Source organism: Triticum aestivum, chromosome 4A (genome assembly GCF_018294505.1).
Source record: "Triticum aestivum cultivar Chinese Spring chromosome 4A, IWGSC CS RefSeq v2.1, whole genome shotgun sequence".
Lineage (NCBI taxonomy): Eukaryota > Viridiplantae > Streptophyta > Magnoliopsida > Poales > Poaceae > Triticum > Triticum aestivum.
This window is the reverse complement of record NC_057803.1, coordinates 694,500,588-694,527,236: the sequence shown is the minus strand read 5'-3', so window position 1 is coordinate 694,527,236 and position 26,649 is coordinate 694,500,588. Positions and strand designations below refer to the sequence as shown.

Below are 26,649 nucleotides of genomic sequence, written 5' to 3'. Positions count from 1 at the left end.
AAGGATAACATGAAGTCATCAAGACACGTTCAGAGAAGGTTAAAGTCTGTTAGGAAAATGAGAAACTCCGGAGTTATTGCATTGGATTATATCCAAACGTCTAAAAATCTGGCAGATCCTTTCACTAAGGGTCTATCACGTAATGTGATAGATAATTCATCGAGGGAGATGGGTATGAGACCCTCAATATGAGTTGTTCACAGTGGTAACCTATTCTTTGTGATCGCAAATCCCGTGAATTAGATGTGGAAGACAAGTTGTTGGTCAACTGGGAGGAGAGTACCCTTACTATTAAAAATACCACTCCATGAAGATGCAATACTCTCATAATCTGCATGGCAGGTTGATGTATATCTTAATGTGTTCTAAGTGGCTCTTTGAAGCAGAGATGTTGTCCTGCAGAACATCTTTTGAAGAACGCACCTATATGAGTCTAATTGTTAAAACGTCGCAATCTATGAGAGTAGGGTTCTCTCTAGTAAACTCATGAAAGGTCTCGGAGTATGACGCATACCCGCGGGGAAGATCCACGGTAGCCACGTACCGGTCAAGGCTTTGTGTGAAGCTAGATTCGCAGAAAACTTGTAGTTCAAGGCCCAGTCCACTGTTCAAGTTGCTTAGTAGTGTAGCATAGAGTTCTAGGTGGAAGTTCAACTTAACAGTCTCCACTGCAGTACCGGTATATAAAACAGTGTTTTGGAACGAAAGGCAAATTTTGTGTGCCTCTGGCATCTGGTGGGGGTTGTTGGAATTTTTGTCTATTTGGGCCTAGCCCAATAGCAGTTTCAGAATTCCTAATAAATCCTAGAAGCCCACGCAGCCCATTCGTGCAAGGCAAGAGGTGGAACTAAAGTTTAGTCCCATATTTCTAGTTTAGAGGGAGTTGAACCTCTTTATAAGGGAGGTTCTTTCCCCACATGTATGAGCATGAGAACAAGGGGGACATCCACGCGCGCTCCGCCGCCCGCCACGCCTCGCCTCGCCTCGCCATGACGCGCCGCGCCGCGCCGCGGGTTGCGGGAATGAGCCGAGCCGATGTCTAAATTTTTGCCACGTACGACGGGTATACGAACGGTCACACGAGAGCTGAAACGTTTTGCTATAGTGGAGACTGAATACGAACGGCGCACCTCTTCGCATGCTGCCTGTTCGCTTCGTCTCCCTCCATTGCTTCACCCCCGTTGCAGCCTGTTCGCGTCCCTCTCCTGTGCCTATATAAGAGAGGTCGCTCCTCTCCAGACAGACACATCAGAAGGTCCTCTTCCTCTCGCCACACAGTTCCTGAGCACTGCGTTGCTGCTACAATCTTCCCCATCCCGGCTTGCGGCGTGCACCGCAGGTCGGGACAGTAGGCCTCTGAAACCGCACCTTTTGAGTCATGTACGGGAGATGGGTGATAAGGTTTTTGGGGAGCGCTCTGCGCGACTACTGACTTCTTCGTCACGGACGCCCCGGACTCCGACGACTACTTCCCCGACGACGACTACTTCCCCGACGTCGACAACCTCCTCGACAACATGGAGGACATCGACCCCAAGTCTAGTGCCTCTGCTCCTACTGTTGTCCCGTACGTGTTTTTCCCCTTTCTATTAGAGGTTCTTCTTCAGTTCCTTGTTCTAGTTTTTGCCCTAAATATGTTAGACTCTATTTCATATATGCAACTTGGTATACTGTCTGCTCTAGATATGTTTAGTTACGGTTCATATATGAACATGCTGTTTACCTTCTCTTTGTCAAATCGCATGGCTTATTTTATCACTGCTATACTAGTCATGCTTTTTCTAGTATTTCTGTTAATAAAATCATTCGATAAATTGCTCATATTTCAACATACACCTCAACCGCGATAGAGTGCAAGGCCTTGCCAATATTATCATAGATTATTTTGACCCTAATCCAACCTTTCCGCAGAAGTATTTTCTCCGTCGATTTCGAATGCACGCAAGTCTCTTTCTCACCATTGCAAAACTTGTGGAGAAGCATGATGATTGGTTCAAGCTCAGGAGGACTGCATGCAAAGAGATAAGTGCAAGCCCTTTGATGAAGTGTATCGCGACTGTTCGAGTCCTAGCCTACGAGTGTTTGACCGATGACATTGATGACTATGTCCCCATCGGGGAAGATACAATCTTGGAGGTTGTTCGAAGATACACAAGACCGTGATTGATATCTTTGAGGTAGAGTACTTGAGGGCACCCAACGATGAAGACATCGAGAGTCTTTTGGCATCGAGTGAAGAAAGTGGTTGGTTTGGGATGTTAGGATCAATTGACTGCATGCAGTGGAGATCGAAGAATTATACTTCCGGGTGGAAAGTTTAGTACAGAGGCCATTGCAACAATCCAACAATCATTCTCGAGGCTGTTGCATTGGATGATATATGAATTTGACATTCATCCTTTGGGTTGCTTGGCTCTCATAATGACATGAATGTGTTGCTGAGATCACAACTGCTTGCTAGACTTGTTGCCAGAGAAGCTCTTCCTTGCAACTATAAGTTCAATGGTTGTGAGTACATGATGGCTTACAACCTTAGGGATGGCATCAATCCTCCATGGGCCACATTTGTCAAAGCAATCCCACATCCAAAAGGTAACAAAAGATCTCACTTTGCAATACGTCAAGAGCTGACTAGAAAGGATGTGAAGAGAGCTTTCGACGTTTTGCTCATTGAATGCTTGTGCTGCTCGCCAACTGCTACTCCCTTGAGTAGTTGAATACTTGAATGCTTGCAGTGCTGCTGAATCTTGAATGATGAATTCTTGCTACTTGGCTGCTTGTTTTTAGGTAGCATTGCATCTGGGACCGACACAACTGGTAGCCAATCGATTGCCCAGGGGTGAGAGCGAAGATGCAACTTGCAATGACACGGGAAAAGGATCAATCAAGCATCAAGCATTTGATAGAAGAGACAATGGATGGGGCAGTATTCTGATCTCTTTCTCATTAATTTTCTGTCTTAACTCTATATTACATGGCTTATTTTTATTTTATTTTATATATCTCGTTTCCACGTATGCGTATCCCCCTCTTTCCACCCCGCGTCCATGCTTTTTAGCTCTTTGCCAGCGAAAGCACAACAACTGCACCAAGCTCGCGACAAGCCATCGACTTCGGCACCACGTGTGGACGAGGGAGGGGATGGGCGAGGCGCTCGGGCTGCCGTGGGTCAATTGAGCACATACACAACACACCCACGAGCTCGCACACAACACACATGCACACCAGGGAGGAATGCCACCTTGGGGGCGCACTGGTACGGGTGGTCCTCAATGTGAGGCACCATGTATGCCCGCGAGAAGAGCTATTTGTCCCTCAGCTAGAGGGAGTGCATTCCATCAAGCAGCTCGTGTGCGATACACCGGCGTGCAAGGCAGCTGCAGCAGCACACCGAGAGAGATAGTGGCGCCCGGCGGCAACATCCCACGCCACCCCACTCCGTTGGCACCTTCCTCGTGTCCTACTTGCCGTTGTCCACCCGCGTCGGAGCAACAACTTCCACAGGTGGAGGGGCGGCAACGACAATCTCTCCAACAGGCTTCACGAAGGGAGCGGAGGTCGTGTGAGTGGCAGGAGCAGTGGACCAGTGCGCCGGACGGTTTGCTGCTGAAAAAAGGACTAAGCGACAAAAACCAAAGAATGAGAAACCTCAAAGGTGGCACGACCAATCAGCACTAACACTGAGGAAAATACTAAATGGGGTAAAATGTGGGACGAGTTTGCTTAAATGGAGTATAAATTTAGTAATATATGTCACAAACGATGAAACTTGTGGGTAAAAGAGTGAAAATAACTCTAAATTAATCAATTCTAACTAAGAAAACACTTTTATATGGAAGTATATTGTACAAACCTTGCACATATAAATCTTACTGACATGGTACACACAAGCTAGACCATGTGACCTTCACTGACATTACAAGACCGTACAAATTACTTGAATATTTTGTCGAGCTTCCACTCTTCTGCGGTTTAAACCACACGGTGTCAGACATAATATCCTCAATGTCGTAATGAAAATATCCAGGAATTTTTGAATCACCAACAACGCCATCAGGATAGCAATTATCATCACCTGAGTGACTGTTGTACGTGTACAAGTCTATAGTCAAATTCTTGGTGTAATCCACACAAACTGTGACCGGTGGCAGCCTGCAAACACTCAACTTGCCATTGAAGACTGAAAAAGCACCCCCTTGCATGGTACGATAAACCGCAGTTATTGTAAGTGAATTAAACAAATTGTCCCCAAGATGATGCACCTCAAACTCCAACACAGCCAATACGGCCTTTGGGATAGAAGCCATTCTTAGATCGACGCTGCCGTGGTGGCCAGTGTTAATGTGCCAATGGAGCCTTTCATATTCTGCATAGAAAGATGGAGCATAGACCGAATATCCGTCTATTAACACCTTATCATCTTCACCTTCTTGGTCTTTAATTAGCAAACGATATTCAATTAGCACAAGCCCAACTGCATAGATGCCTTGATGCGGGTTAAGTAGAGGTTGAAGCTTACAAGAACCCTGTATATTGTATAGTTAGACATATATCCTGCAGGTTTCTTCAATAGTCTTCAATAAAGAGACAATAAGAAAAAGGTACAACATAACTCACCGGCTTAAGCTTACATGGTTTGTCTCTAGAGTATTCAAAGATATAGTTGCGTAGTTGGTTGTTACGTACATCTCGGAACGCAATCATACCGTACACCTCTAACGCGGCATCATGAGGAGACAATAAATTCAAACTAAAAACTTGAATAGCCCGTCGACAAGGTTCGTTCTCTCTTTTGTCGACCCAACAGTTTTCCCATCTGGGCAATGGAGGCACTGCAGGCAATATGAAAACAAATCATTAGATATCAAAAGTTGTGATGTGGATACATGTATAACGTCATACGGATTAGAACTTGGGAATACTAGAATAGAACCCAAGGAAGACTTCTCTCGATTTTTCTCCTTACATATGCTTAGGTATGTTTTTTATGACTTATGGAACTCCCTTCCCTTGGTTCACAAGCAAATCATTGGACATGGTGTAGAAATACAGAATATGACTTGCTTGAGCTACAAATGGGCATGTACATGCAAACTTTTTTTAATAAAGGCATACCGTCAAACTTTTTAAAATTTTGCCACCGGTACAAACATATTTGAGGCCTGATAATTCGGTTGGTTTGCAGGATTCAAAACTAAGTGGATTCACATAAAAAAACGTAAGAAATTTTCCTGAAGGATAAGGTGCATGCCACAGCTGTCAAAAACAAATATTTTTTTCATAAGATTGGACTGAATCAAAACTTCTGTTTGGAATTGCATGCCAAAAAACCATAAGAAAAGTACATATGATTTTCAATCCTGCAATTCAAAATAAGAACAGAAATTCTAACAAACAGTATCTATCAAAAATTCTACTTACGAACCAACGGGCGCTTGATGTTTAGAAATTGACCACCAATCTGTCAGGCTGTGATGTTCTAGAATCTTTGGGTTCAAATTATATAAAATCTAGTCACCATATATTCTTAAAACTAAGTGGATTCGCAAAATAAAAACCACACAATTGCAATTAAGCGTGGCCACTTACGCAAGCTTTGCGCAGATAACAGACTTGGATCGAGCTGATGACACGGGCCCTCGACCTGAAGGGACCCTTCCCAGATCCCCCGCGGTCTCTTGGCGCTGGACATGGTCGGAGGAAACCGCATCTGATTCTCCCACCTCTCCTCCATGTCAGCGACGTAATAAGGGTTCCCGTCCTCGTAGTAGAACGTATACCCGTACCCCCAAGAACCACCATAGTGGAGCTCCTCTTCTTCTTGGTCTGATTCGTGCGGTTCGTCTGGTTCGTAGTACTCGTAATCGCCTTCGTCGTCTCGCTCTTTCTGTTCCTGCACGATGGAGTCCAGCTCCTTGTCCCACAGCCAGGTGCCGAGCACCGCATCCTCTAGCTTCTTTCTCATGGCCGCCATGTCCAGATCCGGCTCCATGGCCGCCGCGAGATCGACCCGCAAGGACAGATTCACGGATGGAAAAGGCGAAGAAAGGAGGGATTGGAGGAACCGACCTTCTCCTCCACCCTCCGTGATCTCCTTCCGCCGACACGGACGGATTGAAACACGGTTTTCCGGCGAGCGCCGAGGCGAGGTGCGGGTACTACTTTTTTTTATAGCAACCGTGCGGGTGCTACTACTTCCTCTCTCTCTTTTTTTTTTTGAGCAACTCTACTACTTCCTCTTGGGCGGGACTTCGCTGCTGACTCCTTGCAATAGCGGCTAATGGGCTTTCTACTTCTGAACCCGGGGCAGGGGACTAATGGGCTTTCTACTAGTATTATTTTACGTGATAGATAGTCAGCCCGAAATTGAATATTACGATCATGTTACAGCTTTATTAACTTCCTAATAAAAATGTGTTGCTACGTATTTCTTCTTCTATCTGTTAGGGTTTTCTCGTGCCGCCGCCGTCGTTGTCATCCGAGAAATTTAGGTCCCCTTACCTCCGGCTGCTATCTTGACGCTGAGAGGTGGGGGGGACCTCGGATCTTCAAGACCTCTATGTTCTTCGTCAACGTCTAGTGAAGATATTAGTTTCGCGAGAATAGATTTCCTCTCATCCTTTTGGCGGTGCCATGAGGTTAAAGAGTTTTCTGTTCTCGCAGATCAGATTATTCGGATCTGATGAGTTTATGTTGTTGTGTCAAGCTTTTTTTGTTGGTCTGATTCTTTGTGAAGGTGAAATCTTGCATCGACACCATAGTAAAGATATAGTGATTCGACGGCATGCACTTCTAAGGGATCATTCCCGGCCCAAGTACGCTCATCGATCAAGACTTATCATCTTTTTGGCAGGGCGGCTCAAGGCGCTTTCAAAAATCATTATTGGTAATGTTCGTGCGGGTGAAAGAGTGACAATATCATTGCTCCAGTCCAATTGTAGTATCTTTACCGAAGCTTTTGAAGTATTTCTTCGACCAAAGGTTGATATTGTGAAGAAGGTGTTTTCAAGAGATTTCATTATAATTCTTAGTCATATGAGTTACTTTGTATTTTCTTGGATCTTAGGTCCAAATCAGTGTACCCCTAATTGTTATGTCTATGAATAAAGTTACGGGTTTTCTCAAAAAAAAGGAATTTCCTAGAAGAATGTTACAGCTTTAACATAACAATAAAATAATGTTTCCACCCCTAAAAAAAACTAACATCATGTTTCTCAGTCAATATGCGGATACTAGCTTCATGGCGGCAGATGATTTGCTAGGGTTGGCATGGTGGTGAGAGATCACGAGGGATCGGTGCTCATTTCTTCGTGGTATTTACTTCCAGTCCGTTCAAATGTCGAGGAAATAGAATTGTAAGCTTGTTTCGTGGGATTGTATATTGCAGTTTCACTGCATAAGCCTGTCATTTTGGAGACTAATTGTTTGTTTATGAAAAATTATTTGTCTAATATTGTTTTGGATAAGTCAGCCCTCGTGGATTTAAAGAGGGAGCCTTAGGTGTCACTCAACTTATTCCACAGTGCAACATGGCAAGGATTAATAGAGAGTACAAAGTGGCCCATGAGATTGCTAAACTTCATCTTGATTCTACTCCTAGATTTGATGGGTTAATTTTAGCATAGTGTACTATCCTGCGAGACGGATTTTGTAATGAACGATTGTATTAAAGTCTATTAATTAATATATTGATAGGTTTAAAAAATGTTTCTCGATTAATAAAAGCAGTAAAGTGAAGATTTTTTTAAATATCTTTTGTCACGACGTTATTCAGGTTATCTTAATAAAAATTTCTGGATGCCTCCAACTCTCAATTTGATCTGAACTCTAATTTTAGCTAATCCAACCAGTTACACTGTCACAGCACATTTCTTGTGTACTAATTGTAAGACTTTGTAGCAACATAAGAAAACTAAGTGAAACCACTTCATACTGTAGCAAACAATAGAATCACTCGAAGAAAACAGTGAGCTGTCGGATTGTTCTCAACCTACAAGAGACCAGTCAATGACTGATAATGATTTTGAGCAATCCTATCCGTGAGTGGAGAGGGGGCGAGGGCGGGGCAATGGGGCGCATTTTAAAGGCAGTTTAGTTAAAGTGGGAGTTGAAGGAGCAAGTCACCAACCATAAGGGGCAATGCATGTTCTTATCAGTTGGCCGATACAAATGTCTGAATTAGTGTACCATGAGTTTAAATTGTGAGATTATACATTATTACTAGTACTATGGTAGATTGGGAAGATCATTCATACCACATACTATTGGGGTTGATGTCAAGACCATGCTAGAGACATGCACTCTACGCAAGACAACTCCACCAGTTATCCTCACAAGCTGCGCACGCCGTGGCATGCAGTGGGTTATGTGGGAGCAACGAAAAAATATTAGCATTTCCATGGGTGGTTGTTAAATCCATCTCAATTGAAGCTCACGCGCTTCTATGGATGCCACTACTAGAATCGTCTTGATTACTTTGTTACACTTGACAAATACAAAACACTCGGCAAAGGCCAACCTTTGCCGGGTGTTTCTTACAAAGCACTCTGGCATTTTCTTTCTTTCTTTATCTCTCTTTTCCTTTATTTTCTTCATTTTCTTTTATTTTCTTCAATTTTTCCTTTTATTTTCTATCTTTTATATATTTTTTCTTTTCTTCTCCTTTTCTAGACATTTAATGGATATAGTTCAATTCAAATTTGAATTGTAAGGGCCCGTTCGGATCCTCTCCAGCTTCTCCAAATAGCCAGCTTCTCGCGAATCCAGCCGTAGCCAGCTTCCAACGGGAGCAGCGATTCGTTCGGGAGCAGAGAATTGCTCCAAACACTGTACAAACTCAAAATAGTCAGGAAGGAAGCCGGCGTGGTGAAGAGAGCTAGGAGAAATGGGCTCTCTGGCTTGGATCCAGCAGCAAGCTTGACGGAGCAGGTTGACTGGGTACCGGCGACGAGCAACGCAGGGAGTTGAAGCAGGCTCGGGCGTCCAAGATTGGGCGGCGACTGCAGTGGGTATGGGATGGGAAACCTCCAGGGATGCGGCGGAGCACCGACGCCTCGTTGGATGGGTGGCGGCAGGCCGGCGGCCGTGTGGCGGCGCCCTCATAGGGTTACAGTCTGTAGAAAGGGGACGAGGGAACAAGAGAAACTGGGTGACGAGGGGAAGGGGAAGGGCGAACCGGTACAGGATTGACTTGGCGGTGGCATTCTCGTGTAAATTAGAGCAACTCCACCTTCCTCTTTTTTAGAAGCTACACTTCAGCTGCTCCACGAAATTACACTGCGGCGGGCCGGGTCTCCGCGAAGCAGGCTTCCATAAGCTGATGCGTTCGGGCTGGCTCCCACGCGGAGACGGAGAAGCTGGCTCGTGGAGAACTTCCGAACGGGCCCTAAGTGCATGAAAACGTTGGCAAAAATGAGTTGAAGTACTAAATTTGAATCAAAAGAAGCATTGAAATTAAACGTTAATGTACCATTCTCCTATCTACTATAACTAAGCTCCATGTGGGTGAAGGCCTAATTCAATCGAGGGCAATTTTGATTTGGATTCCCAATTTTTGCTTAGTTAACATTTTTCAATGAGCTCTTTTGTTGAAGTGAGGTGTTTAATTTTAAATTTGATTCATGATTTCAACCGGTCAATGCTTTCTCAACTCAATCGGTAGCAACTGGCTTATAAAAATATATTAATCTCGTGCACGCTTTCATCATTTGAAAAAAGATAATGGCCACATGCAACACCATAACACCAATATGATTCAGAATTGAGTTCCAATTTTTGACTCGGTCAACAATTTTTCAAGGAGCTCTCTTATTCAAGTGAGGTGTTCAATTCTAAATTTCATTCACAATTTTGACTGATCAATGATTTCTCAAATCAATCTGTAACAACCAGCTTACAAAAATACACCGGTCTTGCAACCTCTCATCACCTGACGAAAAAATTGCCAGCATACAACACTATAGCACCAATATAATACTTGTGGTTAAATGTCGAGGAAATAGAACAGCGATCTTGTTTAGTGGGATTGTATATTGCAGTTCCACCATAAGCCCGCCATTTTGGAGACTAATCGTTTGTTTATGAAATTTTATTTGTCTAATAATGCTTTGGATAACTCAGCTCTTGTGGATTTAAAGAGGGAAGCCTTAGGTGTGGTTCAACTTATTCCATAGTGTGACATGGCAGGATTAGTAGGGACAAGACCAAAGTGGCCCATGAGATTGCTAAATTTTGTCTTGATCCTAGATTGGATGGGTTAACTTTAGCGGAGTGTACCGTCCTGCGAGACGGATTCTGTAATGAACGATTGTATTAAAGTTTATTAATTAATATATGGATGGGTTTAAAAATGTTTCTCAATTAATAAGAGCAATCAAGTGAAGCTTTTAAAATATTTTTTATCACAAGGTCATTTTGGTAATCTTGATAAAACTTTCTAGATGCCTCCAACTCCCAGTTTGATCTGAACTCTAATTTTAGCTAATCCAACAAGTTTACACTGTCACAACACATTTCTTGTGTACTAACTGTAAGCCTTTGTAGCAACATGAGAAAACTAAGTGAAACCACTTCACACTATAGCAAACAATAGAATCACTCGAAGAAAACAACGAGGTGTCGAATTGTTCTCAGCCTACAACCGACCGGTCAATGGATGATAATGATTTTGAGTAATCCTAGCCACTATAATAGCCTTCAGGGTGAGTATGTTTCTCTTGAGTGGAGAGGGGGCAAGGGCAGGGCAATGGGCGCATTTTTAAAGGTAGTTCAGTGAAAGTGGGAGTTGAAGGAGCATGTCACCAACCATAAGGGGCAATGCATGTTCTTATCAGTTGGCCGATATAAATGTCCGAATCAGGGTACCTTAAATAGTGAGATTATACATTATTACTAGTACGATGGTAGATTGGGTAGATCATTTATACTGCATACTATTGGGGTTGATGTCAAGATCATGCTAGAGACATGCATTCTACGCAAGACAACTCCAGTTATGCTCACAAGCTGCGCACGCGGTGGCATGCGGTGGGTTATGCTTACAAAGCACTCAACATTTTCTTTCTTTCTTTATCTCTCTTTTGTTTTATTTTCTTCATTTTTTATTTTTTATTTTTTTATTTTCTTCTCTGTTTCTAGACAATTAATGGATATAGTTCAATTTGAAGTGCAAATGCATGAAAACGTTGGCAAAAATTGGGTTGAAGTACTAAATTTGAATCAAAAGAAGTATTGAAATTAAACGTTGACGCACAATTCTCCTATCTACTATAACTAAGCTCCCTATGGGTAAAGGCCTCTAATTCAACTGTTTTGATTTGGATTCCCAATTTTTATTTAGTCAACATTTTTTCAATGAGCTCTCTTGTTGAAGTGTGGTGTTCAATTTTAAATACGATTCATGATTTCAACTGGTCAATGATTTCTCAACTCAATCGGTAGCAACTGGTTTATAAAAAATATATCAGTCTCTTCATCATATGAAAAAGATAATGGCCACATGCAACACTGTAACACCAATATGATTCGGGATTGAGTTCTAATTTTTGAGTTGGTTAACAATTTTTTAAGGAGCTCTCTCATTCAAGTGAGGTAGTGAGGGGTTCAATTCTAAATTTGGTTCACCGTTTCGACTGATCAATGATTTCTCAAATCAATCTGTAGCAACTAGCATACAAAAATACATCAGTTTCACAGCCTCTCATCCCTTGACAAAAAAAATGCTAACATACAACACTGTAGCACCAATATAATACTTGTGGTCACCACCGCAAGAAACTTCCGTGCACATCTGTGGATTAATTTGCATTCTTACAGAAATACATCAGTCTCTCACCCTTCTCACCACCTGATTATTTTTACTTGGTCAACTGTTTTTTGAAGAAACTCTCTCATTCAACTTAGGTGTTCAATTTTAACTTCGATTCATGATTTTTTTACTGCTCAATGATTTCTCAAATCAATCGGCAACAACTATCTTATAAAAATGTATCAGTCTCATGCACGCTCTCATCACTGAAGGAAAATTAATGCCATCATGCAACACTAATGGGTCAATAATTTCTTAAGGAGTTCTCACATTCAATTAAGGTGTTCAATTCTGAATCCGGTTCACGATTTTGACTGGTCAATGATTTAGATGCTTAGGAGAACAGTGGTATCTTTAGCCTACCAGAGTTCAAAGTCCTAGGCTTGACACTAGTGCTCACATTTTTTTGGATTTATTCAAACCTTCCAGCAATGTGCGTACCGTGGGAGGAGATGTTCCCGTCGACTACGCATGCGTCTGTGGCGACTTCGTCAATCTCAAGATAAAGTGCCGGCTCAGTTTCTAGAGGTGCTCATATGGAAGTGTGCATGCGTTATAGAGGGTGAGTGTACGTGCGTATGTATGAGCTTCTGCGTTTGTGTTAAAAAAATTAAGAGGCGAGCATTCACCAACCACAACCAAATTATTTTTGTGAGGGAAACCCACTATGATCAAATGAAGAGTGGTCGTTTTTGGTTCTTTCATTTCTTTATCACACTAGGTAAAAGTTTAGTAGTATCTCCAAATCTTCTGCTAAAATACAAGATATTAAGAAAACGATTTACTTTACAACATGCATCCATGTTATACACGACACCTCAAAAATATTTGCTACAAATTTGAATGTGAATAGTTTCAAATGCATCGAGTTCTATATCAACTTGCACCCTAGATTATTACTCCCTCTGGTTCTTTTTTACTTCGGATATAAAAACTGTCTGAAATCAAACTCATATAGTTATATATAAAATATCAACATATAAAAAACTGAAGTTATCACCCACGAAAAAAACTGAAGTTACCACCCGTGAAAAAAAACTGAAGAATTAAAAAATTAAACTCATGACGCACCTAATAATATTGATTTTTTATATCAACCCAAATGTTGATACTCAACCCTAATAATATTGTACATACAAATGTTCAAAATGCAAGTCAAGAACTGGATTTAGTTCTAAATTACATGCAAGACGTAAGATAAGTACATGCCCCCTTAATGGGATTTTGCACACCTTCGCACGAAGTTGGTCATACCGTGTTGCACGCGCCACAATCTTCTCAACAAACTCCATGGTAGGGACAGCTCACCAGCGACCACGAAACGATATTCAAATTTTATCAGTAGCAAGGAAATATTCAAACTCCGTTGTAGCGACCACGATTCCGTGAGTCGGTAGGTCGAGCAGAAAAAAAAACCGTCCACAAGCATCACAAACGTGTCTGACCTCGCCGTGGACAGACGGTTGCATCCACATCGCCGCCGACGACAGAACGAGTAGACCGCACGGCAACCATCGACAGCACAACCCAAATCAAAACCACGCAGGAATCAAGACAGAACACCACGATGGGATCAAGGACACGACAAGAGCTGAGTCGTTGCTAACAACAACAGCAGTTCTGAGGTCTTCGACATACGTTTGCTTCATCGCAAACCAAAAGTAACATCATCACATAACAAGTTCGTCTTGCTTGTACCAACAACCATATTTCTTCTACACAAAAGCAGAGAGACCTAGCACAGCAATTAGGAACAAACTACAACCAGAATCAACTCATTCCGACTCACTAACGGCGTCGGCGGAGGGGGCAGCTTAGGCCCTCTCGCCACGGATGCGGCGGGCGAGCTGGATGTCCTTGGGCATGATGGTGACGCGCTTGGCGTGGATGGCGCACAGGTTGGTGTCCTCGAACAGCCCCACCAGGTACGCCTCGGCCGCCTCCTGGAGGGCCAGCACGGCGTGGCTCTGGAACCTGAGGTCCGTCTTGAAGTCCTGCGCGATCTCGCGGACCAGGCGCTGGAAAGGCAGCTTGCGGATCAGCAGCTCCGTGCTCTTCTGGTACTTGCGGATCTCCCGGAGCGCCACGGTCCCGGGCCTGTAGCGGTGGGGCTTCTTCACTCCGCCGGTCGTCGGCGCAGACTTCCTCGCCGCCTGATGAAAACACAACGACGATTCAAACTCCAAAACGTCAGCCAACAAATCTTCGAATCAACAAGGACGAATGAACAGATCGAAATCGAAAGAGAAGAGGGGGCGGCGGGGCGGACCTTGGTGGCGAGCTGCTTGCGGGGCGCCTTGCCGCCGGTGGACTTGCGGGCGGTCTGCTTCGTACGGGCCATGGCGGCGCCTTTGGCCTCCTGTCGACTGCTGCGGATTTCGGGGAGGTTCGAATCGGAAGGCGACCAAACTGGATGCGGAAGGGCGAATAGTAAAGTGGGGGACAGTAGGCGGGGGTACTTGTAGGCGGAGCAGGTGGGCGGGACGCGTGGACCCAGTTACCGTTTGCGAAAAGGCCTCGGGATGCCGATCCGGTCGACGGCTCCGATCCGCCCCGAGAAAGCACAGGATCCGTGTGCTCGCCGCTGGTTGGCGGAGAGCGCGAGAGCCGCGGATCGTTGACGTGGCGTGGCGTGGCGTTCAGTGGCCTGGGCTCCGCGCGCCGGTTCGTGGTGGGCCGGCCCTCTTGAGTGGGCATTTGGGCTGAGGCGTCGAGCGCTGGACAGAAACGGCATTGCCTTCTGCCTGTCTCGCACTTCGTTCGCCGGGCGACATGGCCAGCAGCGACTGGGAGAGGCCGCGCCGCCGCCCGTCGCCGGACCCCGTGGCGGTGCTGCGGGGCCACCGCGCCGCCGTCAGCGACGCCTGCTTCCACCCCGCACTCCCGCTCCTCTTCTCCGGGTACTCCCTCCTGAACCCCTCTCTGCTCTCCCCACGGCATCAGCCGCTTACGATGAACCCTGCCGAACGCGACTCTGCTGTGCGCTGACGCGTGGTCTCTGGTTTCGCTCCACCAGCGCGGCCGACGGGGAGCTCAGGATCTGGGACACGGCGAGCCACCGCACCGTCTCCTCCATCTGGTAAGCCCGCGTGCGCTTCTGCAGACTGCGGGGACGGGTGTGGTTTGGTTTCGGGAGGTTCAGTGATGGCGTGTCCTTCCTTCTGTAGGGCTCACGGTGGCGCGGCTGGGGTGTATTCCGTCGCCTCTGGCTCCGGGCTTGGGAACGCGGTCATTAGGTGAGTGAATTGGGGTGAAGTCTGCCAGGGATGCTGGTTACTGTATTTCTGAAACTCAGCTTAGCCTAGGATGCTGGTTACTAGACAAGAATTCCCCGTGTCCATAACTAGTACTAGTATAAGTATGACCATGCCAGCAGCTGTATTTGGAACACTGTTGCTGAAACGGTGTAGCATTCCAGTACTGAATTACAGTTGCTGAACAGGACTTTGGGGAAATTACAAGTGCCTTTTAACTTCTACAACATTATTGTGTCGTGGAATGTGTATGGTAGAGATTTCCTTTGAGGCTTATTTTGAGCATGCTTTTTTCCACTGAAATGATTTTTGTTGAATTTTAGTAAATATATGTGCTATCCATTTTCACACAGCCAGGGCAGGGATGGTTTGTGCAAAGGCTGGGCGATTGAAGAAGCTGGGCTCTCAAGGTATGATTTTCTTCACATGCTACAACTTAACATCAAACATAAGCTGGTGCATGATTAGTCAGGACCCAGGAATAGGCTCATGCTTACTTAAATGCAAGGAAACACACATGCACATAATATTTCAAATCACACATCCCATGGAGAACTGAAAAGAAGTTTTTACGATTACAATATTGTGTTATTCTGCCAAGGTCAGATTATCAGTGATGCTATCAATTTTATGGTCAAACTCAGTTCAAGCACCCATGATAGCAGTTAGCAGTGAGCAAAATCTGGATATCGTTCTGAGTACCATGTCATAAGAATTAAGTTATTCATGTTACCTGACAGTATTTCGTCCTGACTATAGCTTGTAGGGAAGGCACAACCCTTATGGTGCTTTACCCTTTTTTGACGGATGTTATGTTGTTGTAATATGATACTTTTAAGTCTAAATGTATAACAATGGCCCTCATCCGTAGACTGTAGTGGCAACCTTTTGAAGAACTTCTAACCAGGTGACCTTTAGAACCAAGAGTTCTCTTTTCCTATAAATATATCTTGACTTAACTATGATTGGCCTAGACGTGTGGACACTTGTGAAGCATTTTAGGAGATAAGATAATATGTACAGTGTTCATGTGGAAATCTGGAAGGATACATACTTTTTAGCAGGCTTTGTGGCCCATCCTTGTTCTATGCGTTTCTGTGGAATTTATAAATCCATTATTTGTGCCCTTGCAGGAGGCCCATATTTACAATTAAAACAAGTACATACCATTTCTGTAAGATGTCACTGGTTAAGGTTCCATGTTCTGCACATGCCACACAAACCAACTTGAGTCGCTCAAATAGTGGCACTGAGCCACAAAGAGTACCTATTGTAGATAATACTGGATCAGATGGTTTAAATCCTGCAGAAGGAACACAAGAATATGAACAAGGTAATGTGCGACCATTTCTGAATCCCTTCACATTTTAAAAGCAGTGATAACCTCTGAATCCTACATGAATTTACTAACTATTGACTTATTATGGAAGTGTAAACTTTTCGATAATGGAAAAATACATAGCATTATCGTTTATTTATGTCGAGGAAAGACTGCAAATTAAATGGCATAATATAACACTTTGTTGATTTCCAAATCTGACATCATTTAGAAGAAGACCATACTGTAACATGGTGTCTGATAACTTTTTATTTAGAAAAGGAACCTATTTCTGCATTGCTGACTTTCTTATGTATTGCTAGGCAGTTCCTTGGATGGACAAAATATATTGACAATTGCTGGTCAAGAATCGTTTGAGGTTAGTTTCAAACTATGCTATCTTTTTTCTAACTTAATGATCTATAAATAAATTATTGACTTAATATAATGCAATTAAGCAAGCCTGGCTGAGCTTTGTGTTCATGTTGTTACTTCTATTGTTCTCACTGCTTTCTTGTTGTAACTTCATAACAAAATCTATAGGTTGAACTTTGGGACATTAAAAATTCAACGAAGATAATGTGTTTGCCCAAAAGATGCAGTGCTAATATGACAGGTCACCCTACCAAGCAAAAAGGTTTGTCCTCACTCTTCAGCACTCCAGCTATAGTTTTTTTGTTGTTGTTCAACAAAATACCAAGTTGGGTTGTACGTAGTATGTGTATCCGGTGGTAACTTCTCGCGTAGTAGAACCATGAAGTATTTAGACTTGATATCAGAGTAGCCTCCACCATTTTTGTTGTTTTAATTTTTTGTCTACCAAAAATCCAGAATTGTTGGGTTTGAGAATTGTTCGTCTGGGCTTTATTGACTTAATATAAGCCTGTATGACCATCCAGCAGCTCCACCTACATGGTCCGTTGATTCATTGTTCGGTTTTTGTTGAAGGAAGTTATAAACACATATCCAAGATATGTACGCCTTGCAATTTGACTGACCTCTTTCACCATCCATTAGCAAGGATGTATATATGTGATGTAGGATCAAACCTTCTTCCATGGCATGAAGCTCTCTGGCATCTTGTTTATTTCTGTTTCCTGTGGTGTTGTAGTTTTCTTGTTATTACAAGGTATAATGCGTGAATTTGTTTACAACTATATTGAATTAGAATAATAATCTGCATCTGCAGGACAGTCATAAAACTCCGTTTTTATTGTTCGGTGCCATTTGTTTGTCTTCACTATTTATGCTAGTTAGTAATCCTTGAAAACTGTAATTCTGTTGTCCGTAGGTCTATGCATGGCCGTGCAAGCTTTCATCCCGTGTGCATCTGGAGGCTACGTTAATATTTTATCAAGGTACCCAGATCAACATTTTACAAGCCCAATATGTTTGTATCTAATATTTCAACATATTTATCATGTGCCATGGCCTAGTGTAGTATCCCAACAAAAACTATTAAGCTATTTTCAGCTAAAAAGCAACTGAGCTCGCTCTCTGGCAAATGGTTTAAATGTGAATCTGGTCCTTCTATCAGTGTCCAGGACCCATGCTCTCTTTTTATCCTCTGGCCTCTGTCCTTTGTTTGGGAGTCTTGGCTCTAAGTGTCATGCAATGATCATGCATAATTAAAAAATAGCATAAGCTGAACATATCTAATGTTTTATCTGGATAGTAACTATCATGTAGCATGGAAACGGTATTTGGATGCTTTAGCTTGGTCATATTGCACATGAATCATCTTTCCACTCACAAATTTGAGAGAATGATGTAAGATAATTCATCTCGCCCCTATGGCAGAAGTTACACTTGATCAAATTCTTGTTGCAAGTGTAATGATGATGTTTTGTGAAGTGGACAAATGACTATATGCAGCATACAGATTTGTTCCTGCTTCACAATGTGCATGACCATTGTTGTGTGTATTCCATGGGTATGTGCAGCACATAGTCAAATGATATTGTTGATGCATATTCATTTGATTAGCTCACAGGTAAAGATTACAAGTATGAGTGTATGACACTTACACAATTGAATTGATTGTGTTGTGTGGAACAACAAAGCAACTTTATCTTTACAAAATAAATCCATTAATTGAAGTGAGTATGTTTCAAGGGTTCAAGAATTTAGTGTTATGGCATGAGTTTTTGGCTAGTCACATTATGACTGTAGTGATATCTCAATATGATCTCATCTTCAATAGTTGGTACCTAAATATGGTAAATTGATCTCTAGTACTTTATATGATAAACAATCCCATAGTATGTTTCTGGGTTAAAGTGATGTCGGTAACATTTTTCAGAATGAAAAAGATTTTCTCAGTCCTTTCTTTTTTACCCTATTTCCTTGCTTGCGTTCAGCGCTGGCATTCAACCTTGAACTCTGAAACCAGTTGTTTCTAACTTTGAACTCTTGAATCGGTTTATTTTACCCCTTGGCCCTATCCCAAAATGTTTTGTGCTGACAGAGATGACACGTGTCATCACTTCTACACTTAATAAAAAAATATAGAAATCAGGATTTTTTTAATAATAAAATCACTTTTTTGGGTGGACTCCAGAACTCTTTAGGAAATTTGGCGAATAGCTTTTTTGTCAGATTGACTATTGATTCATTTTCAGTTTGTCACTATCAGGAAAAAACTTTATAGGAAATTGAGGATTTCATATTGACTATTAAAAAGTTTAGCTACATGTCATCTGTGGAGTATTGAATCCTCTTTTTCATATCGAGTTTTGACTATTTCCGACCTTTTAAAAAGTTCATAAGTTTTCAACGGGATAGGGCCAAAGGGGGTGAATTAAACTGATTCAACAGTTCAAGGTTAAAATACCAATTCTAGGGTCAAGATTGAAAAATGTGTGTGTTCATTTTATTAACAAACATCGCTTTTACGGCCACCAGTTATGAAGATGGAAGCACTCTTTGGTGGGATGTACGAAAGCCTGGGTCACCCTTATCTTCAGTGAAGTATCATTCGGAATCAGGTCCCTTGCTACACCCAGTTTTAACTCAATTGTGTAACCTGCCATTTTTCAAGAGTAGTTATCTTTATCTTCCTTTGATGGAATGATACAACGTATGATCTAATAAGATGCAGGCGTGCAGCTTTATCCATTGCTATTGACGGTTTATGCACCGGTGGGATCTCTGGAGGTGCTGATAATAAAATAGCCATGTTTGCCCTTGATCATCAGAAGGTGTGACATCAATCATTCTATGTTCTGTTCCTGCTATATAAGCTCCTTTTCATGAAAATGCATGCTGTGAGTAGTACCCTACAAACCCGAGTTTTCACCTTGAGTTCTACGTTATGCCACTCTCAGTACAGTTTTATTAATATTCTCAAGTATATCCTGACACAATCATACATCCAGAAAGTGCTTCTAAGTTCTAACAATTAGTAATAACACTTGAGACATGTAAGAACTAAGATGTGCTTACTGTGGGAAGTAGTAGTGGGCAAGCCACTATCAGTTAAGGACTTTGCGTTCATCAAGTCTATGTAAAAATTGATGGTGCGGTGTTATGTATTATATCCTCTTTTCAGAAGGTTGATGAGTGCTTGCGTATCCAAATTGACAGCTGTGTTGAGATGTCAGTTTTTTCATACTTGGATATCAGCCCGGATTTGGAGCAATATGTCCATGTGATAATTCATACATGTAGTGCTAACTAGTTTACACACTAGGGAAATCGAGCATCTCTTTATGATCTGCTTCATATTAATTCAGACTCAATAGCTTGACATGTCAACTACTTGTGTGATTTTTGCATCCGTTTCATCACAAGCATCACCTGCACTTGAGTGCTTAATTTCAATTTAGGAATCAATACTTTTGAAATTCATAACTGAAATGTAGCTGTCTTGATTACAGGGCACGTTTTCTCTCAGGAATGAAATAGAAATTGAGAGACCCGGTGTAGCGGGTACAGCGATTCGGCCAGACAACAAGATTGCAGCAACTGCTGGTTGGGATCACAGGTTTGTTTCCCCATTCTTAGCTTTTACCTCTGACCAAGGATGCTAATATAACCTTTTTAGTGGCTTGGTAGATCAGATTGCCTGAGTCAATAACTGCATCTGATTTGAATATAGTACTTTTATTGGTAGACTAAATATATTTGAATGCAATCTAAAGTAAATTAATCAAATGGATGTCTCATGATTTCCATGGTGGACTAGGAGATCACAACTCCTATCTGGCCACCGCCACGGGGAGCGGGCAAGCTTTGAGAGGAACGGGATGGAGCCAGAGGCTAAGCGTAATTTTTACATCCTGGTGATACTAGCTTTGTGGGTGATACTATATGATATCAGGGTGATGTTTATCAAAAAAAAATTGATATCAGGGTGATATTATGATTTCCGGATGATACTACGTTTTGCTTGTGATACTAAAAGCCTGGGTGATACCACATTACACGTGCAAGCCATGCCGCAAAGTAGAAAGACATGTACTCCCTCCGTTCGGAATTACTTGTCTCGGAAATGGATGTATCTAGAACTAAAATATGTCTAGATACATCCATTTTCACGACAAGTAATTCCGAACGGAGGGAGTATGAGATACAATAAATTATTGAACTTACAAAGAAATACATGAAATTTGGTTACGATGTCAGAGAATGACTTGGTGAAATATGTGCTACCATGGTCAAATCATATATCACGAGATCCTTGAAGATAAATGAAAGCCACCGTAAGATTCGTATATATGTTTATAAGATTCATCGATGAATCTTACATCGGCCGAAATGGGTCTTAGTTGTAAATTTCTCTCCTGCCACTCTCCAGCGATGACAGGCCATGGGTTATTTAGTTTCCATAATGATTTACGTAGAGGCATTTGACAGGCCAAATGTTGGTTTGATGCCAACATTTGGCACTTCCAGTATTTGGCAAGCCAACATTTGACAAAACCAAAAAATACCAAAAGTTGCAACCATTTTAGAGACGGGCAAAAACCAATTGGTATCCAATTTTGTAGACTTACCATCAATTGGCATTACCAAATACTCCCTCCGTCTGGAAATACTTGTCGGAGAAATGGATAAAAATGGATGTATCTAGAACTAAAATACGCTTGATACACTAACAGGGTTACATAGGTTTATATTAGGGGGTTACATACCGAATATCCTAGGTTATAGCACGTTATGTAGTTGAGGGACTCTGGATCCACAGGCACGTTGGTGCTGGTGGCTGTGAAGAGGCCGAGTTGAGGTTGGGAGGAACCAGCTGTGTTCTTGTGCTCTCTTCTTCTACTACTGTGTGTTCTTGATCTTGACCGATTCATGCAGATTTTTGGACGCAAGGTCAACTCTCAAACGGGAAGAGTCTGTATCCATCGGGTAGAGTGGATGCGGGTGTGGGAATGCAGCACCCTTATCCGCATACTACGCCTAGGCCTACCTCCATGGCTATGACATGGACCAGCCTATCTTTTCTTTTACCTGCCTGTATTCCATGGCAGATCTGTCGACGCTGTGGATTTGGAGTGCTCCCGCCCGATTCTACCTGGAAATCGTAGTATCACCCATGAAGCTGATATCATAATATCACCCACAAAGCTAGTTTCACCCTGATATCGTAGCATCACCCACGAAGCTAGTTTCACCCTGATATTGTAGTATCACCCATGAAGCTAGTATCACCCTGATATCATAGTATCAGAAGTATCACCAGGATGATACTAGCTCCGCTGCGTTTGATTAGTCATCGCTGATTACCAAACTGATTTAGTGCTGGCTGATTAGGTTTTCAGAGGTCAGATAGTTGTGTGCCCTCTGATAAGGCAAAACAGCTAAGAAAAATAGAGCAGAAGTGCAAGACAGAGAAAAGATGACAGTAGGATAGGTGGAGAACAGAAAATAGGTAGCATTATGTGCGCAGAAGAGTTAAGCAAAGTTGGACAAGGAGTAGGTGATGTCCACCTGAGAAGCATGCTTCTATTTGTTTACCTGAGTTTGCAAATGTTGCATTTGTGTAATCTTTCAGGTGTTTTGCATCATTTGCAGGATTCGAGTGTATAACTACAATAAAGGAAATGCTCTAGCGATTCTAAAGTACCACAGCGCTACGGTATGCAGCTTCTTTCATCTAGTTGCTCTCCACATTTTCTTTTTGCATCTATCCTCCCTTGGTTAGTCCCATAATTCGACAATATACTTTTCAGTTCTCCTGTTTACTTCAATTGGAATATGGGTCATGAGATTGATAATCGGCTCAGTTTTCTCCTTACGTAGAACTTGGTCAATTTCCGCTCGACATGTAGTTTAACCTACATGCTTCTTCTTTTTGCTGGCAGTGTGCTGCGGTCACTTTCTCACATGACTGCAAATTGCTGGCCTCATGCTCGGCGGATACCACGGTTGCGTTATGGGAGCTGTATCCTCCCAAAACGCCCGGCAAAGTTGACATAGCAATAGAGGAGGTTGAGAAATAGAATCTGATCATGGTGTGCCATATGATCATGGTGTTTGTAACTTGGTGAAACATCGTATCTGTTGGCTTCAGTAGATTGATAAAGAAATTTCCATACATGTATGTAGAGGACAGTAAACAAGTTTTTGTGAAATTTATGGTGAAAAAAAGGAACGTTCATCTGTCGTCTGTAACTTAGTGTAACCTAGTTAATCGTAGAACTGAACTGTTACACGATGATCATGGCCTGGCAAGATAATTTCCGGTTTGCATGAGGTGTGCTGTTAGTTGAAAGTGGGTAACCATCTAAAGAAGTGAATAGAAAATTATGTTGGCTCGTAGTATATTTACTTGGTTTTTTTTTTCTCTTCGTTCTGGCGAGTAGGTAAAAGCTTGTGAGACCTTGATATCGTACGGGTAATGCTACACCTATATGAAGACGGACGTTTGGTGACCGAGCTCACTAGAGCTTGAAATTTTTGAAAAAAATCAAAATTCAAACTTTTTGGTTTAAAAAATCTGAAAAAATTTGTGCAAGTAAACAAGAATGTTATGTGTATATGTGTAAATATTTATGATGAAATACCTTGAAATGTGATGTATACACAAAAGATAAATTCATGGCCCGAAAGGATAAATATCGTGTGTTGAAAAGTCCTAGATTTTTTTTGCACAACCCTCATTTCAACGTATTTTGCTTTGAAAATTTACACACATGTGTGTTGTGCCTTCTGTAATTTTTTTCAGAATTTTTTGAAATGTAAAAATACGACTTCTGATGAAATTTGAAATTTGAATTTGAAGACTTCCATGGAGGCCGAGCAACAAAAACAATTCTCGCACCTACGTAGAGGTTACATGGTTTACGTAATATAAGCAAGGTGGATAAATATGATTGTAGAACGGGGGAGGAAAGGGCCCCACCCACTGAAATTCAGGGGGCAGAGAAGTTTTTAGGAAGTTTACGTATCGGGAGTTCGGGACATATCCAAGGATGAACTCAGGTAGAATATTATTTCTCAAAAAAAGAAAACTCAGGTAGAATATCACAGCATAAAGTCCAGCGATTCCCAAGGCAAATTACAAATTTATAATGCCTCATGTACAGAGGCTAACTCAGCACTCATCCAAAACAAACAACATCCTAGTACACTAGTGCAATCACTACTAGAACGAAATTTTAACAAAACCAAGTACGTTAATTCTGGTCCATACTACTGTGCTAATAATACTCCAGGCCGACGGCGTCCAAGAAGGCCGGCACGCTGTCCCTGCCCGGTTGCTGCTGCTGCTGCTGCTCCGACGCGGGGCCGGAGAAGTACTCCTTCGCCGCCTCCATCAACGCCGACGCCACCTCCAACACCGAGGCAGCTCCCTCGGCCTTGTCGTCGTCGTGGCCGGTGGGCACCGCGGGGGCGAGGGTGCCGTCGAACGGCGCCTCGCAGAAGACCATCGTGGCCGCGAACCTGTCCATCCCGGCGGCCGCCATCAAACTCGAGGTCGAAGCCAATGCTTGTGGTGTTGCTTGGACGGAGGGTGCGCGTAGGTGTTTATAGGCCTGCAAACACAGCCATGGCGATGAAGTTCCTGCTCGTCTCTGACTCGGATGTAAATTCGGCGGGAAAACGGGAGGCCGACACCGTGACGAACCCGGAGAGGCGCTGCTTTTTTTTTTTTGAGGGGTGAAAACCAGTTTATTCATCACCAAAGTCCACAACATGTGGGATACAAGTTGAAGCCTGGGGTTGGCCAAACCACACGTGGCGCCCCAACCCTAACGAGAGTGAAAACTTAGCAAGTTTATGTGCGTCTCTATTAGCCGCACGACCTTCAAACATAAAATTACAAACGAAAGAAGAAGCTCTAATTCTAATCTCTTGAATAATTGCTGCGTTTCTGCCCATATGTGACTTTGAGATGTCACTAACCACTTGCTTCGCGTCAGAGGCGATGATCAAGTTGTTCAAGTTGAGATCTTCAGCAAGAGCAAGTGCTTCACGGCATGCGATCGTTTCCAGAATCGCTGGGTCGTCCACTCCAGCAATGACCAGCGATGAGCTTTCCAGGTAGTTGCCTTGTTGATCCCTACAAAACGCAGCAGCTGATCCTCCCCTCCCAGTTCTTACACCGGCGTCTACATGAATTTTGACCCAACCCGGAGGTGGAGCTCGCGGCCTGACCTGAGAGGGTCCGCCCCTTGCCGCAGGTTCTTTCTTGTTGTCCAGCACCTCTAGCTCTGCTATGAATCTCCTGACAAAATCTGTAGTGGCTTGTGGCGTTTGAAAAATTCCTTCGTGAATTGCCTTCCACCGAGCCGTCCATATTGCCCATAATGTGACCGCTAGCCGTACAAACTGGTCATGTGATAGTGATTCCATTAGTGTAAAAAGACATAGCTTTGCTTTTGGTTCGGTGGTAGCAACCAGAACTTGGGCAAGATCATCATCAAGCCAAGCCCATACACACCTGGATGATGTACAATTCAGCAGTGAGTGCCTCCATGAATCTAGTGCTCCACACATCCCACAGGCCGAACTATCTGACATATGTCTATGAGCTCGAACATCTTCTGTTGGGAGGGATTGTTTAGATAAACGCCATAGGAACATTTTCACTTTACCTGGTACCTTAGTGCTCCATAACGTTTTCCACGTTCCTTCCTCTGCTACTGTCGATGACGAGCCTACTGTGTTTTCCAACCAAGCCTCCCGCCGCCTTCTGGTTTCCACTAACATACGATAAGCCGACTTGACAGAGAAAACACCGTTCCTCTCGAAATTTGAGCTCCAGAAGTCAGCCGTGTTGCGTGTACAGAGAGGAATGCCCAATATGATCTTGGCATCCATTGGCATGAAAACCTGGTTGACGCGATCAACATCCCACATGGTGTTATCAATCAGCTCGGCCACCCAGGTTGGTGGATTGGCTACCCGACAGCCGTACGGGCGTAACATCTCATTCCTCGGTAACCATGTGTCTGCCCAGATGTTAGTAGATTCACCATTCCCTATTCGGCGAATGATCCCTTGCTTTAGCACCTCTCTACCTTCCACTATAGCCCGCCAAACCTGACTCGGGTGACTGCCAAGATTTGCATGCAGAATATCCGTATCCGGGAAGTAGATGCTTTTCAGCACACGTGCACTAAGGGAATCCGGATTCTGCAGGAGTCTCCACGCCTGGCGTGCTAGCATTGATAAGTTGAAGAGCTCAAAATCCTTGAAACCTAATCCACCCATACCTTTTGGCTCTGTCATGGCCTTCCATGAGATCCAATGAGGTTTTCTCTTGCCGTCCTTAGAGCCCCACCAAAATTTTCTTCTGAGCATGTTAAGGTGTTCACATAATCCCCTTGGTAACTTGAAGCAAGACATAGAGAAGACCGGGACTGCTTGTGCTACTGCTTTGACCAAGACCTCTTTACCCGCTGTCGACATAGTACTCTCTAGCCAGCCTTGAACTTTGCTCCACAAACGATCCTTCAAATATTTGAAAGCCCCGTTTTTAGAATTTCCTATGTCTGATGGCATACCTAGGTACTTTTCATTGAGTGTTTCATTTGGGACATTAAGAGTGTTTTTGATCTCCTCCCGAGTGCTATCAGGAACACACTAGTAGAAAAAGGACCTAATATGAGGAACATTAGTACCGGTTCGCATATGAGCCGGCACTAATGCGCCCATTAGTGCCGGTTCAAATGACTTGGCGGGAGGTGACCTTTAGTCACTAGTAGAAAAACACCTAATAGTCCCGGTTCATAAGGGCCTTTAGTCCCGGTTCATGAACCGGGACTAATGGGCCGTTACTAATACCTCCACCCATTAGTCCCGGTTCAATCCAGAAC

At 43.1% G+C, this 26,649-nt stretch overlaps 4 protein-coding genes across 5 annotated transcripts; 1 reads left to right on the top strand and 3 right to left on the bottom strand.

The window, feature by feature from the left end:
• Window positions 1-3,015: 3,015 nt before the first annotated feature.
• LOC123084299 (uncharacterized) lies at window positions 3,016-13,098 on the bottom strand. Its single transcript, XM_044505974.1, has 4 exons — window positions 13,061-13,098; window positions 5,590-6,158; window positions 4,618-4,832; window positions 3,016-4,526 (listed from the first exon to the last, which is right to left on the bottom strand). The coding sequence occupies exons 1-4, from the start codon at window positions 13,096-13,098 to the stop codon at window positions 3,870-3,872; spliced, it is 1,479 nt and encodes a 492-aa protein (XP_044361909.1). The 3' UTR covers window positions 3,016-3,869.
• A 278-nt stretch (window positions 13,099-13,376) lies between these two features.
• On the bottom strand, window positions 13,377-14,279 carry LOC123088195 (histone H3.3). Its single transcript, XM_044510387.1, has 2 exons — window positions 14,076-14,279; window positions 13,377-13,959 (listed from the first exon to the last, which is right to left on the bottom strand). Exons 1-2 carry the CDS (start codon window positions 14,145-14,147, stop codon window positions 13,621-13,623), a joined length of 411 nt encoding a protein of 136 aa, XP_044366322.1. The 5' UTR covers window positions 14,148-14,279; the 3' UTR covers window positions 13,377-13,620.
• A 189-nt stretch (window positions 14,280-14,468) lies between these two features.
• Window positions 14,469-23,134, top strand: LOC123088194 (protein DECREASED SIZE EXCLUSION LIMIT 1). 2 transcript variants are annotated; one of them, XM_044510385.1, is made up of 13 exons: window positions 14,469-14,706; window positions 14,823-14,885; window positions 14,974-15,042; window positions 15,414-15,470; window positions 16,194-16,393; window positions 16,702-16,757; window positions 16,922-17,015; window positions 17,670-17,736; window positions 19,283-19,365; window positions 19,487-19,578; window positions 20,257-20,363; window positions 22,400-22,463; window positions 22,690-23,134. In XM_044510385.1, exons 1-13 carry the CDS (start codon window positions 14,579-14,581, stop codon window positions 22,825-22,827), a joined length of 1,218 nt encoding a protein of 405 aa, XP_044366320.1. In that variant the 5' UTR covers window positions 14,469-14,578; the 3' UTR covers window positions 22,828-23,134. The 2 variants fall into 2 exon arrangements, with proteins under 2 accessions (XP_044366320.1, XP_044366321.1); XM_044510386.1 differs by lacking the exon at window positions 22,690-23,134 and having other exon boundaries at window positions 20,565-22,418.
• Window positions 23,135-23,852: 718 nt separating this feature from the next.
• LOC123083186 (uncharacterized) lies at window positions 23,853-24,313 on the bottom strand. The gene has a single exon (XM_044505295.1). The coding sequence runs from the start codon at window positions 24,292-24,294 to the stop codon at window positions 24,028-24,030; it is 267 nt and encodes an 88-aa protein (XP_044361230.1). The 5' UTR covers window positions 24,295-24,313; the 3' UTR covers window positions 23,853-24,027.
• Window positions 24,314-26,649: the final 2,336 nt, after the last annotated feature.

Excerpts from the sequence above, each read along its gene's own strand:
- LOC123084299 (XM_044505974.1), bottom strand. The coding sequence starts at position 13,098 with ATGGAGTTTGTTGAGAAGATTGTGGCGCGTGCAACACG. Across the intron at positions 6,159-13,060 it reads ATTGTGGCGCGTGCAACACG|TACCCGCACCTCGCCTCGGC; the intron begins GTATGACCAACT and ends AAAAAAAAGTAG. Across the intron at positions 4,833-5,589 it reads GTTATCTGCGCAAAGCTTGC|TGCCTCCATTGCCCAGATGG; the intron begins GTAAGTGGCCAC and ends TATTGCCTGCAG.
- LOC123088195 (XM_044510387.1), bottom strand. The coding sequence starts at position 14,147 with ATGGCCCGTACGAAGCAGACCGCCCGCAAGTCCACCGGCGGCAAGGCG. Across the intron at positions 13,960-14,075 it reads GCAAGCAGCTCGCCACCAAG|GCGGCGAGGAAGTCTGCGCC; the intron begins GTCCGCCCCGCC and ends TGTTTTCATCAG.
- LOC123088194 (XM_044510385.1), top strand. The coding sequence starts at position 14,579 with ATGGCCAGCAGCGACTGGGAGAGGCCGCGCCGCCGCCCGTCGCCGGAC. Across the intron at positions 14,707-14,822 it reads CTCCCGCTCCTCTTCTCCGG|CGCGGCCGACGGGGAGCTCA; the intron begins GTACTCCCTCCT and ends TCGCTCCACCAG. Across the intron at positions 22,464-22,689 it reads TAAAGTACCACAGCGCTACG|TGTGCTGCGGTCACTTTCTC; the intron begins GTATGCAGCTTC and ends TTTTGCTGGCAG.
- LOC123083186 (XM_044505295.1), bottom strand. The coding sequence starts at position 24,294 with ATGGCGGCCGCCGGGATGGACAGGTTCGCGGCCACGATGGTCTTCTGC.